A 14,617-nucleotide genomic window follows, 5' to 3' on the forward strand; every position below is an offset into this window, starting at 1 on the left:
TGTCAAGTGGCAATGCAGGCATTTATGTCTTAAGATATTTTCTAGTTTTAAAGTTTGAACACCTATCGCCATTTTGTCCTTAAAAAAATAATGCTGCTTCCACCCTTCATGGTTGTTGTCAACATGTTAAAAATGTATTGCCTTTATGCCAAACTCTTCCTGTTTTTTGTTGGGTTTTTTTCACTATGACCTTAAGGTCATTTACAATGACTGCTTTGTCAATAGTTTGAGCTTTTTCAAACTTGCAAATCTGATGAACATAATTACAAAAACATTCCATTTCCCCTTTTCATTGCTCAATTTTGAGTCTGAATTGGGGGAAACAAAATGGTTTACAGGCGTCCATCTTGGATTTTGATCTCTTGTATCACATGACTTAGGTTGTTCTGTGTTGGCAAATTCCTGTAAAGCGTTATGGAATATGATATATTGCATAATAAATTAATTGGCCTACTGTAACCCTTCAATGCATATGTTAGAGGTACCAAGTAGTTGCTGTGGGCAGTAATCTCAGTCCAATTTGGAGAGGAATCCTGTCATCTCTGAAGTCTCCTTGATGAGATGATTTGAATATGGTAACAGATCTTACCATTAGCCTCCTGTCATCTCTGAAGTCTCCTTGATAAGATGATTTGAAGTATGGTAACAGAGCTGACCGTTAACAGTAGCATACCTTACACAGAAATGTTACTGTTGTTTTCAGGATAGCACTGACTAGAGCGGAAAAGCAAAAGGCGTACAGAGAACATAAAAAAAAGAAAGAAGGCAAGGCGTACCTTGAACAGGAATGAAACCGTGTCAAAAAGTACTATGTTCCAATGTCAGAAAGGTCACAAACAGAGAAAATGGCTGAGAGAATAAAAAGAAGTTTGTATTTCAAACAGTTCAGAGAGGAGAAAAAAAAAGATCTAAAGAAAATTCAACCAAACCAGACAGCAACACCGAACAGCAGTGTGGCGTAGTTTCTTCTAGTACATATATATGACACCAAATCCTCAGCAGATGATTGTAAAATGCCCTTTCAGGAAGCTAAAGAAAACTAGAACAGAAACAAGTAAAGCAGTGGATAGATAAAAGCCACCTATAGAAAAGGTCAAGAATTTAGAAATTGGAAGAAATTACAAAAATGAGTTTCTACAGATTTGAGTTTTTGGTAAAGAAAAGCAAGTTTGTAACCATCGTCAAGAGTTTGTGCTGGGTCTCATAAATGGAGTTCTTTTCAGATTACGGTAAATGGAGTCCCTAGTTTGTGTGGACTTCTTGAAAAATAAGTGGGGCTTCATTTCCCGTGTTTCAAACGTTTTCAAACAAATCTCTGATCATGATTGTACAAGTGTATTTAGACTCAATAACTAAATCTTATGGCTATCTTATCTTTTTTGTCCCCTCTCATTTATTTGAGTAGACCCACAAACCCCATGTTTGTTGCAAAGGAGCAATGTTTAAGCTTGAATTGTCAATATCTTAGGATGTATTGTCCATGAGAATGATGTACATTGTATATACTACATCACAGAGAAAGATTATTTGGAAATACCTAAAGATGTAGATTAAATAAGTCCAATACATTATGTATACTTTCTCTTATTCTTATAAATATGGCCTTCATTTATCTTGCTTTATTAACCATTAGAAAAATTGTTTGAAAATAATATTGATCTCCAGTATTCTTAGCTCACCGATTACGAGTAACCGTGATCTAATGCTGTAACCCCGGTGTTGGTGTCGGCTTGTAAGTCCAAAAGTATACGCCTCGCACCATTTTAATTTGGCTTATACATTCATTAGAGGTCAAGGAGTGATTTTTTCGTATTTTACCTTTTTGTGGACTTAACTTTATTGGCACCAAAACTCATTTTAAAGATTTTGGGGTAAGTTTGTAGAAAGCATATAAGTCCACATCCTTCTAATTTAGTTTATACATCTATTAGAGGTCTTGGAGTGATATTTTGCGACGTAAAATTTCAAAATGACATACGTACCTGTACATACTGGTACATAAAAAATGAATGCATAGTGTGTGAATAGTGTGATTGCTTCTGCCGGTGAGCTTTGTAATCATTGATTGCACTAGTTCTAATTTCTTGGAATTTCCTCACAATTGAAGGGGAAGACATGATGATAAACTGTCCGAGACATCTTGATGACATTTAACTCGCAGCACTAATCCTGATGAGCAATGCTCTAACATAAGTCCACTGTGACCTGACCTCCGCGTCAAATTTTTCCCTAATTTCTTGTCCAGGCAATAACTTTTATACCATTGAAGAAATCTTAATGAAGGTTGCTGTATACGTATAAAAATTTGCAATAAGAATTTTGACCTGACACTTAAAGGTCAAATTATTTCAAATTTTGTCCGGGCCAAAACTTTTAAACTGGTAAAGATAATTAAGACACACATATATATATCTTCAGCTGAAACTTGCAGTATAGTTAAGTCACTGTGACCTCATGATCAAGGTCAAAGATAAAATAAGTTTGAATTTTTCCAATAATTTCCTGTCCAGTCTATAACTAGTAAATGAACATATGGATTGTAACTGTATATAAGGACTGTTGTCTACAGAGATTGTAACTGTGAGGACGGTTGTCTACAGACATTGTACCTGTATATGAGGACTGTTGTCTACAGACATTGTACCTGTATGTGAGGACTGTCATCTACAGACATTGTACCTGTATATGAGGACTGTTGTCTACATACATTGTACCTGAATATAAGGACTGTTGTCTACAGACATTGTACCTGTATATAAGGACTGTTGTCTACAGACATTGTACCTGTATATAAGGACTGTTGTCGGCAGACATTGTACCTGTGTATGAGGACTGTTGTCTACAGACATTGTACCTGTATATGAGGACCGTCGTCTACAGACATTGTACCTGTATATTAGGACTGTTGTCTACAGACATTGTACCTGTATATGAGGACTGTTGTCTACAGACATTGTACCTGTATATGAGGACTGTTGTATACAGACATTGTACCTGTATATGAGGACTGTTGTCTACAGACATTGAACCTGTGTATTAGGACTGTCGTCTACAGACATTGTACCTGTATATGAGGACTGTTGTCTACAGACATTGTACCTGTATATGAGGACTGTCCTCTACAGACATTGAACCTGTATATTAGGACTGTTGTCTACAGACATTGTACCTGTATATGAGGACTGTTGTCTACAGACATTGTAACTGTATATCAGGACTGTTGTCTACAGACATTGTACCTGTATATGAGGACTGTCGTCTACAGACATTGTACCTGTATATGGGGACTGTTGTCGGCAGACATTGTAACTGTAAGTGAGGACTGTCGTCTACAGACATTGTACCTGTATATGAGGACTGTTGTCTACAGACATTGTACCTGTATATGAGGACTGTCGTCTACAGACATTGTACCTGTATATGAGGACTGTCGTCTACAGACTTTGTACCTGTATATGAGGACTGTCGTCTACAGACATTGTACCTGTATATGAGGACTGTCGTCTACAGACATTGTACCTGTATATGAGGACTGTCGTCTACAGACATTGTACCTGTGTATGAGGACTGTCGTCTACAGACATTGTACCTGTATATGAGGACTGTCGTCTACAGACATTGTACCTGTATAAGAGGACTGTCGTCTACAGACATTGTACCTGTATATGAGGACTGTCGTCTACAGACATTGTACCTGTATATGAGGACTGTCGTCTACAGACATTGTACCTGTATATGAGGACTGTCGTCTACAGACATTGTACCTGTATGTGAGGACTGTCGTCTACAGACATTGTACCTGTATATCAGGACTGTCGTCTACAGACATTGTACCTGTATATGAGGACTGTCGTCTACAGACATTGTACCTGTATATGAGGACTGTTGTCTACAGACATTGTACCTGTGTATGAGGACTGTCGTCTACAGACATTGTACCTGTATATGAGGACTGTTGTCTACAGACATTGTACCTGTATATGAGGACTGTCGTCTACAGACATTGTACCTGTGTATGAGGACTGTCGTCTACAGACATTGTACCTGTATATGATGACTGCCGTCTACAGACACTGTACCTGTATATTAGGACTGTCGTCTACAGACATTGTACCTGTATATGAGGACTGTTGTCTACAGACATTGTACCTGTATATAAGGACTGTTGTCTACAGACATTGTACCTGTATATGAGGACTGTTGTCTAGAGACATTGTACCTGTATATGAGGACTGTTGTCTACAGACATTGTAAATGTATATGAGGACGGTTGTCTACAGACATTGTACCTGTATGTGAGGACTGTTGTCTACAGACATTGTACCTGTATATAAGGACTGTTGTCTACAGACATTGTACCTGTATATGAGGACTGTCGTCTACAGATATTGTACCTGTATGTGAGGACTGTTGTCTACAGACATTGTACCTGTATGTGAGGACTGTTGTCTACAGACATTGTACCTGTATATGAGGACTGTTGTCTACAGACATTGTACCTGTATATAAGGACTGTTGTCTACAGACATTGTACCTGTATGTGAGGACTTGTCTACAGACATTGTACCTGTATATGAGGATTGTTGTCTACAGACATTGTACCTGTATATAAGGACGGTCGTCTACAGACATTGTACCTGTATATGAGGACTGTTGTCTACAGACATTGTACCTGTATATAAGGACTGTCGTCCACAGACATTGTACCTGTATATGAGGACTGTTGTCTACAGACATTGTACCTGTATATAAGGACTGTTGTCTACAGACATTGTAACTGTATATGAGGACTGTTGTCTACAGACATTGTACCTGTATATAAGGACTGTCGTCCACAGACATTGTACCCGTATATGAGGACTGTCGTCTACAGACATTGTACCTGTATATGAGGACTGTTGTCTACAGACATTGTAACTGTATATGAGGACTGTTGTATACAGACATTGTACCTGTATATGAGGACTGTTGTCTACAGACATTGTAACTGTATATGAGGACTGTCGTCTACAGACATTGTACCTGTATATGAGGACTGTCGTCTACAGACATTGTACCTGTATATGAGGACTGTCGTCTACAGACATTGTACCTGTATATGAGGACTGTTGTCTACAGACATTGTACCTGTGTATGAGGACTGTTGTCTACAGACATTGTACCTGTATATGAGGACTGTTGTCTACAGACATTGTACCTGTATATGAGGACTGTTGTCTACAGACATTGTACCTGTATATGAGGACTGTCGTCTACAGACATTGTACCTGTATATGAGGACTGTCGTCTACAGACATTGTACCTGTGTATGAGGACTGTTGTCTACAGACATTGTACCTGTATATGAGGACTGTTGTCTACAGACATTGTACCTGTATATGAGGACTGTTGTCTACAGACATTGTACCTGTATATGAGGACTGTCGTCTACAGACATTGTACCTGTATATGAGGACTGTTGTCTACAGACATTGTACCTGTATATAAGGACTGTTGTCGGCAGACATTGTACCTGTATATGAGGACTGTTGTCTACAGACATTGTACCTGTATATGAGGACTGTTGTCTACAGACATTGTACCTGTATATAAGGACTGTTGTCTACAGACATTGTAACTGTATATGAGGACTGTCATCTACAGACATTGTAACTGTATATGAGGACTGTCGTCTACAGACATTGTACCTGTATATGAGGACTGTTGTCTACAGACATTGTACCTGTATATGAGGACTGTTGTCTACAGACATTGTACCTGTATATGAGGACTGTTGTCTACAGACATTGTACCTGTATATGAGGACTGTCGTCCACAGACATTGTACCTGTATATAAGGACTGTTGTCGGCAGACATTGTACCTGTATATGAGGACTGTTGTCTACAGACATTGTACCTGTATATGAGGACTGTTGTCTACAGACATTGTACCTGTATATAAGGACTGTTGTCTACAGACATTGTAACTGTATATGAGGACTGTGGTCTACAGACATTGTACCTGTATATGAGGCCTGTCGTCTACAGACATTGCACCTGTGTATGTGGACCAGCATCCTACAGATATCGTACCTGTATGTTTATGTGGACCATTGTCCTTCAGATTGTGTATTTAAGGACATTGTCCAACAGACATTGATTTACTTCCACAAGTTTACAAGGAAACGTTTGATAATATCAACAGGAGTTTCCTCCCTTACTACATATACTTGTTAGGTTTTGAGTAGGTGACTAATTACCTGCCAGCCTTAATTTTGTTCATGGGGCAGGGAAACTGACAAGTTGTAGAATATGAAATAAATAAATATATATATAAAAAAAGTAATAATTAAAAAAAAAAAACTCAGATTAGATAATTAGATGAAATGTCTTGAATTAACTTGAATATTTTGTTGAAAGGAAGAATTTTTTGTTCAGCATTTTGAAAAAATAAAACCTAAATCTACAATGTAGATATATTTAACCTTTAAGTGCCCCTTTATTTGCATTAACTAGATAAAGTATCATAAAGAAATTTAATCTCTCATTTATTAATGTACATGGTATTAAAACATATACCGTACTACTTTGCATTTGCTATGGGGACCAAAAGTTACATTGGTTTGAGAACATACCAAACAAGCAAAACTTGCCACCAGCAATAGTACATACAGGGCAATATCGTCTATCAAATCAGCTTTTCATTCTAACATACATTGCATGAATTTGAAAAATGGATATTCATTATGAAATAGTTTTTTCAACAAGTATTCACTAAAAGTGAGAGCGTGCTCTTTCTTTTGACAGATCTAGAGAGCAAAATCACCCTGGATCCTCACAAGTTGAACCAGCAAAGAGCAGACGACAAAGTGGCAGGTTTCGTAAAAGTGTGGTCTTGTATGGTATGTCCACGAATCAACAAAAGAAAACTCAAAAAGGTGATAAGTTTGATTCTGTCAAGTCAAGATACAAAGGTAAAAAACTTCAAAACTCCACACTTTGCAAACGATTTTCTCGAAGACATCCCCTAAATGCATCAAGCAACCATTGGAACACATTCCAAAGTATAGTCAGCATGTCCAACCAGATTGTACAAGGTGATGTAGAGTCGGAATATGCTAGTGAGGATAGCGACAATGGCACAAGTGATAAACTGGCTGTTCTTGATGAAGTTCCTATGAGACAATCCCACATAAATTGGTATATCTTGGATGATAATCTAAGTATGAAACTGGTGAAATGGGTTATCAACTCAACCAGGATAGGCTACAAGGTGACTTACAAGGACATCCGCTACACCTGTAAGGCATTGTTAGATGAAGCAGGGAAGAAATTGGACTTCCTTAAAAATAACTTTCCATCTGCAGTATGGTCTCAGAAATTTAGACGTAGAAATCCAGTCATTAACAAATGTTTGGAAATTCAGCCATTACAAAACAAATGCAAAATCTCAGCTAAACACGTTGGCCAATGGTTCCAAGGATTTTCAGAATACTTGAGTGAGGAGGTCCTGAATGACGAAAACCTCCTGACAGATCCTTCAAGATGGTACATGCTGGACATTGGGGCCCCACTTGTAGGTTGTAAGAACAATGCATTCTTCAGTGTCATCATAGGATCTCGTACAGAATTCTTTTCATACAGGAAGAAGTTCATGAAAGGCATACCAACCATAGTTTGTATGTGTGCAGATGGACATTACCCAAAACCCATGGTAATACTGAGGGATTTGATAAATTCCAAACAGTTCATGACAAAACATACTGTATTGGGGTTGTCTCGATGTGATTGGTTTGATTCAAGATTGTTCTATGCTTGGTTAGAAGATACTTTCATTCCAGATTTGGGTAGGCGTGGAATCAGCAGCCCAGTAGTTTTGTTGATAGATGGCCATTCACACATACTTTCCTATCCTGTCTGCAGACTTTGCAAAGATAATGGCATCATCTTGTACTGCATGACAAAATGGGAAAAGTCAAAGCAACCTTGCCATTCAGAGCTCTTCCCTCTTCTTGCTACTGAAGTAATTGCAGGTTTACAGGAAAAAGGGAAAAAGTTGTCTATTCACAAATCAGAACTGCTTACAATCTTTGACAGGGCATGGCATCGTACAAAGAAAAGTAATGCAAAAATAGCAATGGAGACATTCAGAGACATGGGAATATTCCCATTTGATCCCAGGACTGGCATGTCACGATTTGAGAATGCATCTGTCAGCTTCTCACCACTTGATATGGAAAATGCTGGCTTGCCCTGTCCTGAGGTTGTTATAGAAAATCTGGAAGCGGTTCCTGATGCAAATGACAATTTGGAATCTTCACACTCATTTATCAGCACAACAGAAGTGACTGACTCTAGTGCTGACATGCCCAACCTTTGGAATACTTCCAACAACATCTCACCAATGGATACAGCCGATGCAGGCAAGGCCTGTCCTGAGGTAGATACTGAAAATCTGGAAGAAGATGTTTCTGATGCAGATGACAATTGGGAAACTTCACACTCAACAATGGACGCTACAGAAGTTGATGACTCTTTGAATGTAGAAACATTAGTGTATCCAGATACCTTGGAAAGTAAAGCTCTTCTGCTGTCAAGCAAAGCAACACAAGACACTGGTACAGTGACTTCATGTCTCAATAACCCAACAAGAGGGATGTTGGAAGCAGTTGATGTGAGAACTTTGAAAAAGTTACCTTCTGTGGATTTCTTACCACAAAGCAACACAGAAATGCCTCCTGGAGTAACTTTGGAGCTCATCAACCCTAAAAGAATTAAACTTGAAGTCATTCATAAGGCTGATGTTCAAGCAAAACAGGATGATCCTGCAAAACCAAAGGACCCTACAGATTCTGATCAAGAGCATGACATTGGTGATTTTACAGAAATATCTGCAGACAATCTTAAAAAACCCAACTCTCCAACAGATTTTTCTGACAAGACATGTTTGACTGATGAAGACTTCGAAGAGGTTTTAACCTGGATGGCTGACATGGAAAGAAGAGGATTTATGGTTTCAAAAAGTGCAATTTGTCTTGCTGGCAAGTTACTTTTAGAGAAATTTAAAAGAGAAAACCCTTTTCACAATAACTTGCCAAAGAGTTCTTGGTTCTATGATGCTTTTAAATCTAAATTTCCAGAAGTTTTCCCTTTACCCAAACCACAAACTCACTCTGTATTCAGTAGATGCGAAATGCAGCAGTGGTTTGAAGACTTTGAAGTGTTCTTAGCTACAAATTCAACAGATGAAAATCTGATGAAAGACCCTTCCAGGTGGTACATGGTTGATGTGGCAGGCATTCTTTACCAGGCTAAGAAAAGACAGATATTCAGCAGCACAAAAGAACGCCAGCTCGAGTTTAAAACAAGATTTAAAGGTGTTGCGATTCTGGCATGCATGTGTGCTGATGGCTGCTACCCAGCTCCTATGCAAGTGTTAGCAAACAACTTGAGCAAAAGGCAACATATGATCCAGCACACTAGTCTTGGTTTCTCCCCAACCTGTTGGATTGATTTTGAATTGTTTTTGTCTTGGCTTCATGGAACATTCATCCCAGATTTGAATGCAAGAAATGTTCAGAGACCTGTGGTTGTTTTGATCAATGACTTGTCGTTGTTCCTTTCCTTGCAGACAAGCTATGACTGTGAGGAAAATGGTATCCTTCTGTACTGCAAGCCAAAACTGACCCTCATGAAGCAGCCTTTCCAGATAGAGTTCTTGCCACATTTAGAAGCAAAGATTCTGAATGTCCTGATAACAGACAAGAGAAAATCATTTTGCAATTTGAGTAGTGATGATATAGTGGAAGCTTTAGATGTGGCATGGGGTCAAATCTCAAATGGAGATGAAAAAATGGCTGTTTCTGCTTTCGAATGGATGGGCATATTTCCTCTCAACAAGGAAAACGGATTATCATGGTTTGACAAACATCTGGTTGACAAACATCCGATTCGAATGGAACTACCAGCAATGAGCAAAAACAACGTAAGGTCTGGAGGCATCAAGTTTAAGAAATCTACTTTCCAGAAGAAGGTCAAATTTCCTCTTATGCAGAAATCATCGTTGTTTAGGAAACGCTGCATTCAAAAGGGAAATCCAACCAGAAGCAAGAGCAATATGTCTAAAGTCATCAACACAGAACAAGAAAACAAAATAATTGGTTGGGTGGAAGGTATGGCAAAAAAAGGGATTGCTATTGGAAGGAAGGTGATCAAGATGTGTATGAAGACAATGTTGACAGAAACTGACGATGTAAATGTATCTGTTTGGTGGAATGAACTTCAACACCAATGTCCAATTTGGACAAGATTGGTTAATGAAAGTGAAGAATTGGGGATGGCTAAATGGTTTGAAAACTTTGCCAATTATTTGAATGAGATTTTCAAAGATGTAATCCTTTTAACAGATCCAAGCAGACTGTACATACTGAATATGGCACATTGCTCTGCATACTGCAGAGATCAAAAACTGTTCACCAAAGTGCAGAGCAACTGTGTACGTGCATTTTCCAATGTGAAAGCAAGAGGAATTAATATTATCACTTGCATGTGTGCTGATGGCCACTACCCAGACCCTATGGTAGTGATGAAATGTGTAAATGGCTACAAGCCGTCCATGGCAGTCCATGTTGTTCTTTGTCTGGCTAGTTTGGGTATGATTGATCATATTGTGTTCATGGCTTGGATTGAGGATGTCTTCGTCCCAGATTTGGATAGGAGAGGAGTTTCTAGGCCTGTTGTTTTGTTTGTAGAGAAAGTAGCAAAATCCTTTCTTACCTATCAAACATGTCGTCTCTGTGAAGAAAATGGCATTCTGTTGTACTTTCAAGATTTTGATGCTTATGTAGAAAAGCATATTCATTCTGAGCTGTTTGATCTGTTGTCCATCAAGTGGTTTCAGGAGTTACAAGACCATTTTGAAAAATTTCAAATTATCAAGACTGTCAATAATCTTCATAACAAAACATTTCTTAAGATATTTGACAAGGCCTGGGGTCAAACTGTGAAGGATAGCAAAGAGTTTGCTATGAAAGCTTTCCGTGAGTTTGGAATCTACCCGCTTGATAAAGCTGCGTGTGAATCAAAGAGGAGAACCAGTCCTATGGTGGATGTTTCACCAGTAACAACTGGTAACCCACTTGATAAAGCTGCGTGTGTATCAAAAATGAGAGCCAGTCCCATGGTGGATGTTTCACCAGTAACAACTGGTAACCCACTTGATAAAGCTGCGTGTGTATCAAAAATGAGAGCCAGTCCCATGGTGGATGTTTCACCTGTAACAACTGGTAACCCACTTGATAAAGCTGTGTGTGTATCAAAAATGAGAGCCAGTCCTATGGTGGATGTTTCACCAGTAACAGCTGGTAACCCACTTGATAAAGCTGCATGTGTATCAAAAATGAGAGCCAGTCCTATGGTGGATGTTTCACCAGTAACAGCTGGTAACCCACTTGATAAAGCTGCATGTGTATCAAAAATGAGAGCCAGTCCCATGGTGGATGTTTCACCAGTAACAACTGGTAAATCAAACCATAAGGGAAATGCTGCCTCAGTGAATGCACGCTTTCTCATTGATCTATCTAAACATCACACTATGCCTGAGGAAAAAACTTTGAAATGCTTTGTTTCCCTTGAGAATTTGGATGAAGCAGCTGTTCAGCGTGGTTTTCGCTTGGTACCAGGGAACAGTGAGGACAGCACAAAAAAAATATGGAAACGCACAACATCTTCTGAAGAAATTCTGCCAAGGTCACAACATTTTTTAAAATGGACTACTGGTTGTGCAAAACCATCCAATTCTACAAATACGCCAAGTTCCCTGAAAATTAAAAGTCAAAGAAAGTTGCAAACAAATCCAAAGCAATGTGTCAATGGCTCTTCTCTTAAGCTAAAACACCTGGAGGCATCATGCTCAGAAACTGAACAATTTCTAAACATGCCAACTTCCCAAGTCAACTCTTCATTAGTACCTTTGCCTAGCACTTCTTTCCCACTGCCAGGAACAGGAGCAATATACACACAGGATGTCATTGAAAAGGCACGCGATTATATGGACAAGATAGTTAGTAGCATGCATGCTGGTGGTAGTTACAACATAACTCATAAAATGGCAGGGAACTCAGTTAAGGACTTGAAAGAAAACAATATGGCAGGGAAATCAGATGTTAGTGAAGAAAGAGTGTCATCCACATCCAATGTTCTTTCTGAAAGGGTGAATAGACCAGGACTGAACACACCAGATTCCATGGACACACCACACATGGCTTTGGACAGTAAAGAGAGTGAAAACACACAAGATGATATTGTCTTGATAGACGCTTTGGACAGTAAAGAGAGTGAAAACACACAAGATGATATTGTCTTGATAGATGCTTTGGACAGTAAAGAGAGTGAAAATACACAAGATGATATTGTCTTGATAGACGCTTTGGACAGTAAAGAGAGTGAAAACACACAAGATGATATTGTCTTGATAGACGCTTTGGACAGTAAAGAGAGTGAAAATACACAAGATGATATTGTCTTGATAGACGCTTTGGACAGTAAAGAGAGTGAAAACACACAAGATGATATTGTCTTGATAGATGCTTTGGACAGTAAAGAGAGTGAAAATACACAAGATGATATTGTCTTGATAGACGCTTTGGACAGTAAAGAGAGTGAAAACACACAAGATGATATTGTCTTGATAGACGCTTTGGACAGTAAAGAGAGTGAAAACACACAAGATGATATTGCCTTGATAGACAACAGGAATATCATTACCTATGATGTAAAAGGGGATTCTGAGGAGGAGTTTGAAGAAAGGGTTATGTATCCTTCAAACTTCAAAACTGTTAATGAAAAAACAGTTTCTTCCACATCAAAAGGGTATGTTCTCCCTGAAGAAGTTTCTTCCACATTAAAAGGCTATGTTCTCCCTGAAGAAGGAAGAGAACCTGTCAGGCAAAGAGAAATATCTCCTATAGCAGACTAGTCAAGGAAAACTTCATGAGATATCAGCGAGAGTTGGTCCATGGAATCTCCAAGGTAACAGATGAGGATGTAAATATAAAATAACAATCTGTCCCTAGGTTCAACAGTAATTAGTAAGGAAATTTCTCAACTTAAACTTCCATTGGAAAGTATTACAGAATTATTAAAGGAACTTTCCTTAAAATCTGTAATGATTTCTTATGGGTAAAATTAAGTTAAGGAATATTGATAATTTTAAAACCAGTTGACAGACATGACAGAGGTCGTAGGTAGTTCCTTTGCATCAGATGGAGGAGCTCAAACAAAGCAATGAGATGTGTGTTCTATATTTAGGGAGGGACAGGAAACTCAGGATGGAATTTTTGAAGTAAGATAAAAAAAAAAAAAAAACTCATATTTTTGTGTCCATTGACCTGGATCCGGACCAATCCTAACATATTGAGGTCCATTGACCTGTACCAGTGAGAATTGGTGTTATTATGTACTTACACACTAGTTTCATTAGAATCAAAATGGTACCCAGGGCTGAAATAGCTACCTGAATCTTTTTACTGATACATCTGTGTGACCATTAGGAATAGATATATGACATTTTTGCTGAATTAACAATAAATGTATTTGACCAATGAGAACAGATCTTAATGCTGGCATAAAAATTATCTGACTAATGGTGACTTTTGAGAATCGGATGAGAATCTATCACCTCACCTCATACACTTTTGAATATATTTGATATCAATCAATAATGTAATGTGATATTCATGGATTGCCTCACTTGGATAGAAATATCCAACTGCTGAGCTGGAATTGGAGCTTAATGAATTCGTTATTATGCCACAATAAGTCAGTAGATATTATGTCAGAAAGTCTGTCAGTATTTTTATAGGTCTATTAGTAGTGAGCCAGTGTCTTATTTGGGTCTGAATTTATTTGTTTATTCTTAATGGGAGGACATTCAATTGAAAGCTCCCTTTAAAAAAATTCAATGTTTTGTTCCATAAAACTTTCACATTTTCTGCCAGGTGGAATTATTTCCCAAATGGCCATGAAAAATGCTACCATCAATTACTACAGTAAGAGAATTCCAAGAATGCAATTATGTCTGAATCATATAACTTATCTAAAGAATAGCAAACAGACTCTAGAACATATCCAACAATTACCAAATACTTACATGTACACGAACATGTTAGGCTTTGATGGATGGTAAAAAACCCACACAAAAACAAAACTTTTACTGTAAATGTATATAGTGTACGTACGTAGGTAATCTAATTTTAGCCATTTTTGCAATGGAAGCATTCCGTTAAATTACGATTATATGCTAATTGTAGCTTCTCTACATTTTTATATGGCAAGCATTGTTTGTGTGCTTATTTATTGTTATGTAAATCTGTTTTTAAGTAGCTAGGTTGTGCGCTGAAGTTTGAGTACTCAAAAATACTGTATTACATGAAACATTCATTGTGTATATAAGCTTTCTTGTTTGCGAGGTTGCTATGGAACTATGAATGTAAATACAATTGATATTGTTGTACATGAATGTTATATTATTATTGCATGGGCTAACAAAGAAAGTTTACACCCATGACATAATATAAATTCAAAAGCACTAAACCAGGAAAGAAAGTACACATGAACATTTCATACTTTCGTATTATT

The 14,617-nt window shown here is 38.0% G+C and overlaps 1 protein-coding gene across 2 annotated transcripts in view; it reads left to right on the plus strand.

Moving 5' to 3' along the window:
- Positions 1-13,371, plus strand: part of LOC117335704 — a 32,386-nt gene extending 19,015 nt beyond the window's left edge. For both annotated transcript variants that reach the window (XM_033895873.1, XM_033895871.1), the window contains exon 4: positions 6,788-13,371. In XM_033895873.1, coding sequence (XP_033751764.1) covers positions 6,788-12,956 — 6,169 coding nt within the window. In that variant the 3' untranslated portion in view covers positions 12,957-13,371. The remainder of the gene's footprint in view (positions 1-6,787) is intronic.
- The last annotated feature ends 1,246 nt before the right edge of the window (positions 13,372-14,617 follow it).

Source organism: Pecten maximus, chromosome 10 (genome assembly GCF_902652985.1).
Source record: "Pecten maximus chromosome 10, xPecMax1.1, whole genome shotgun sequence".
Lineage (NCBI taxonomy): Eukaryota > Metazoa > Mollusca > Bivalvia > Pectinida > Pectinidae > Pecten > Pecten maximus.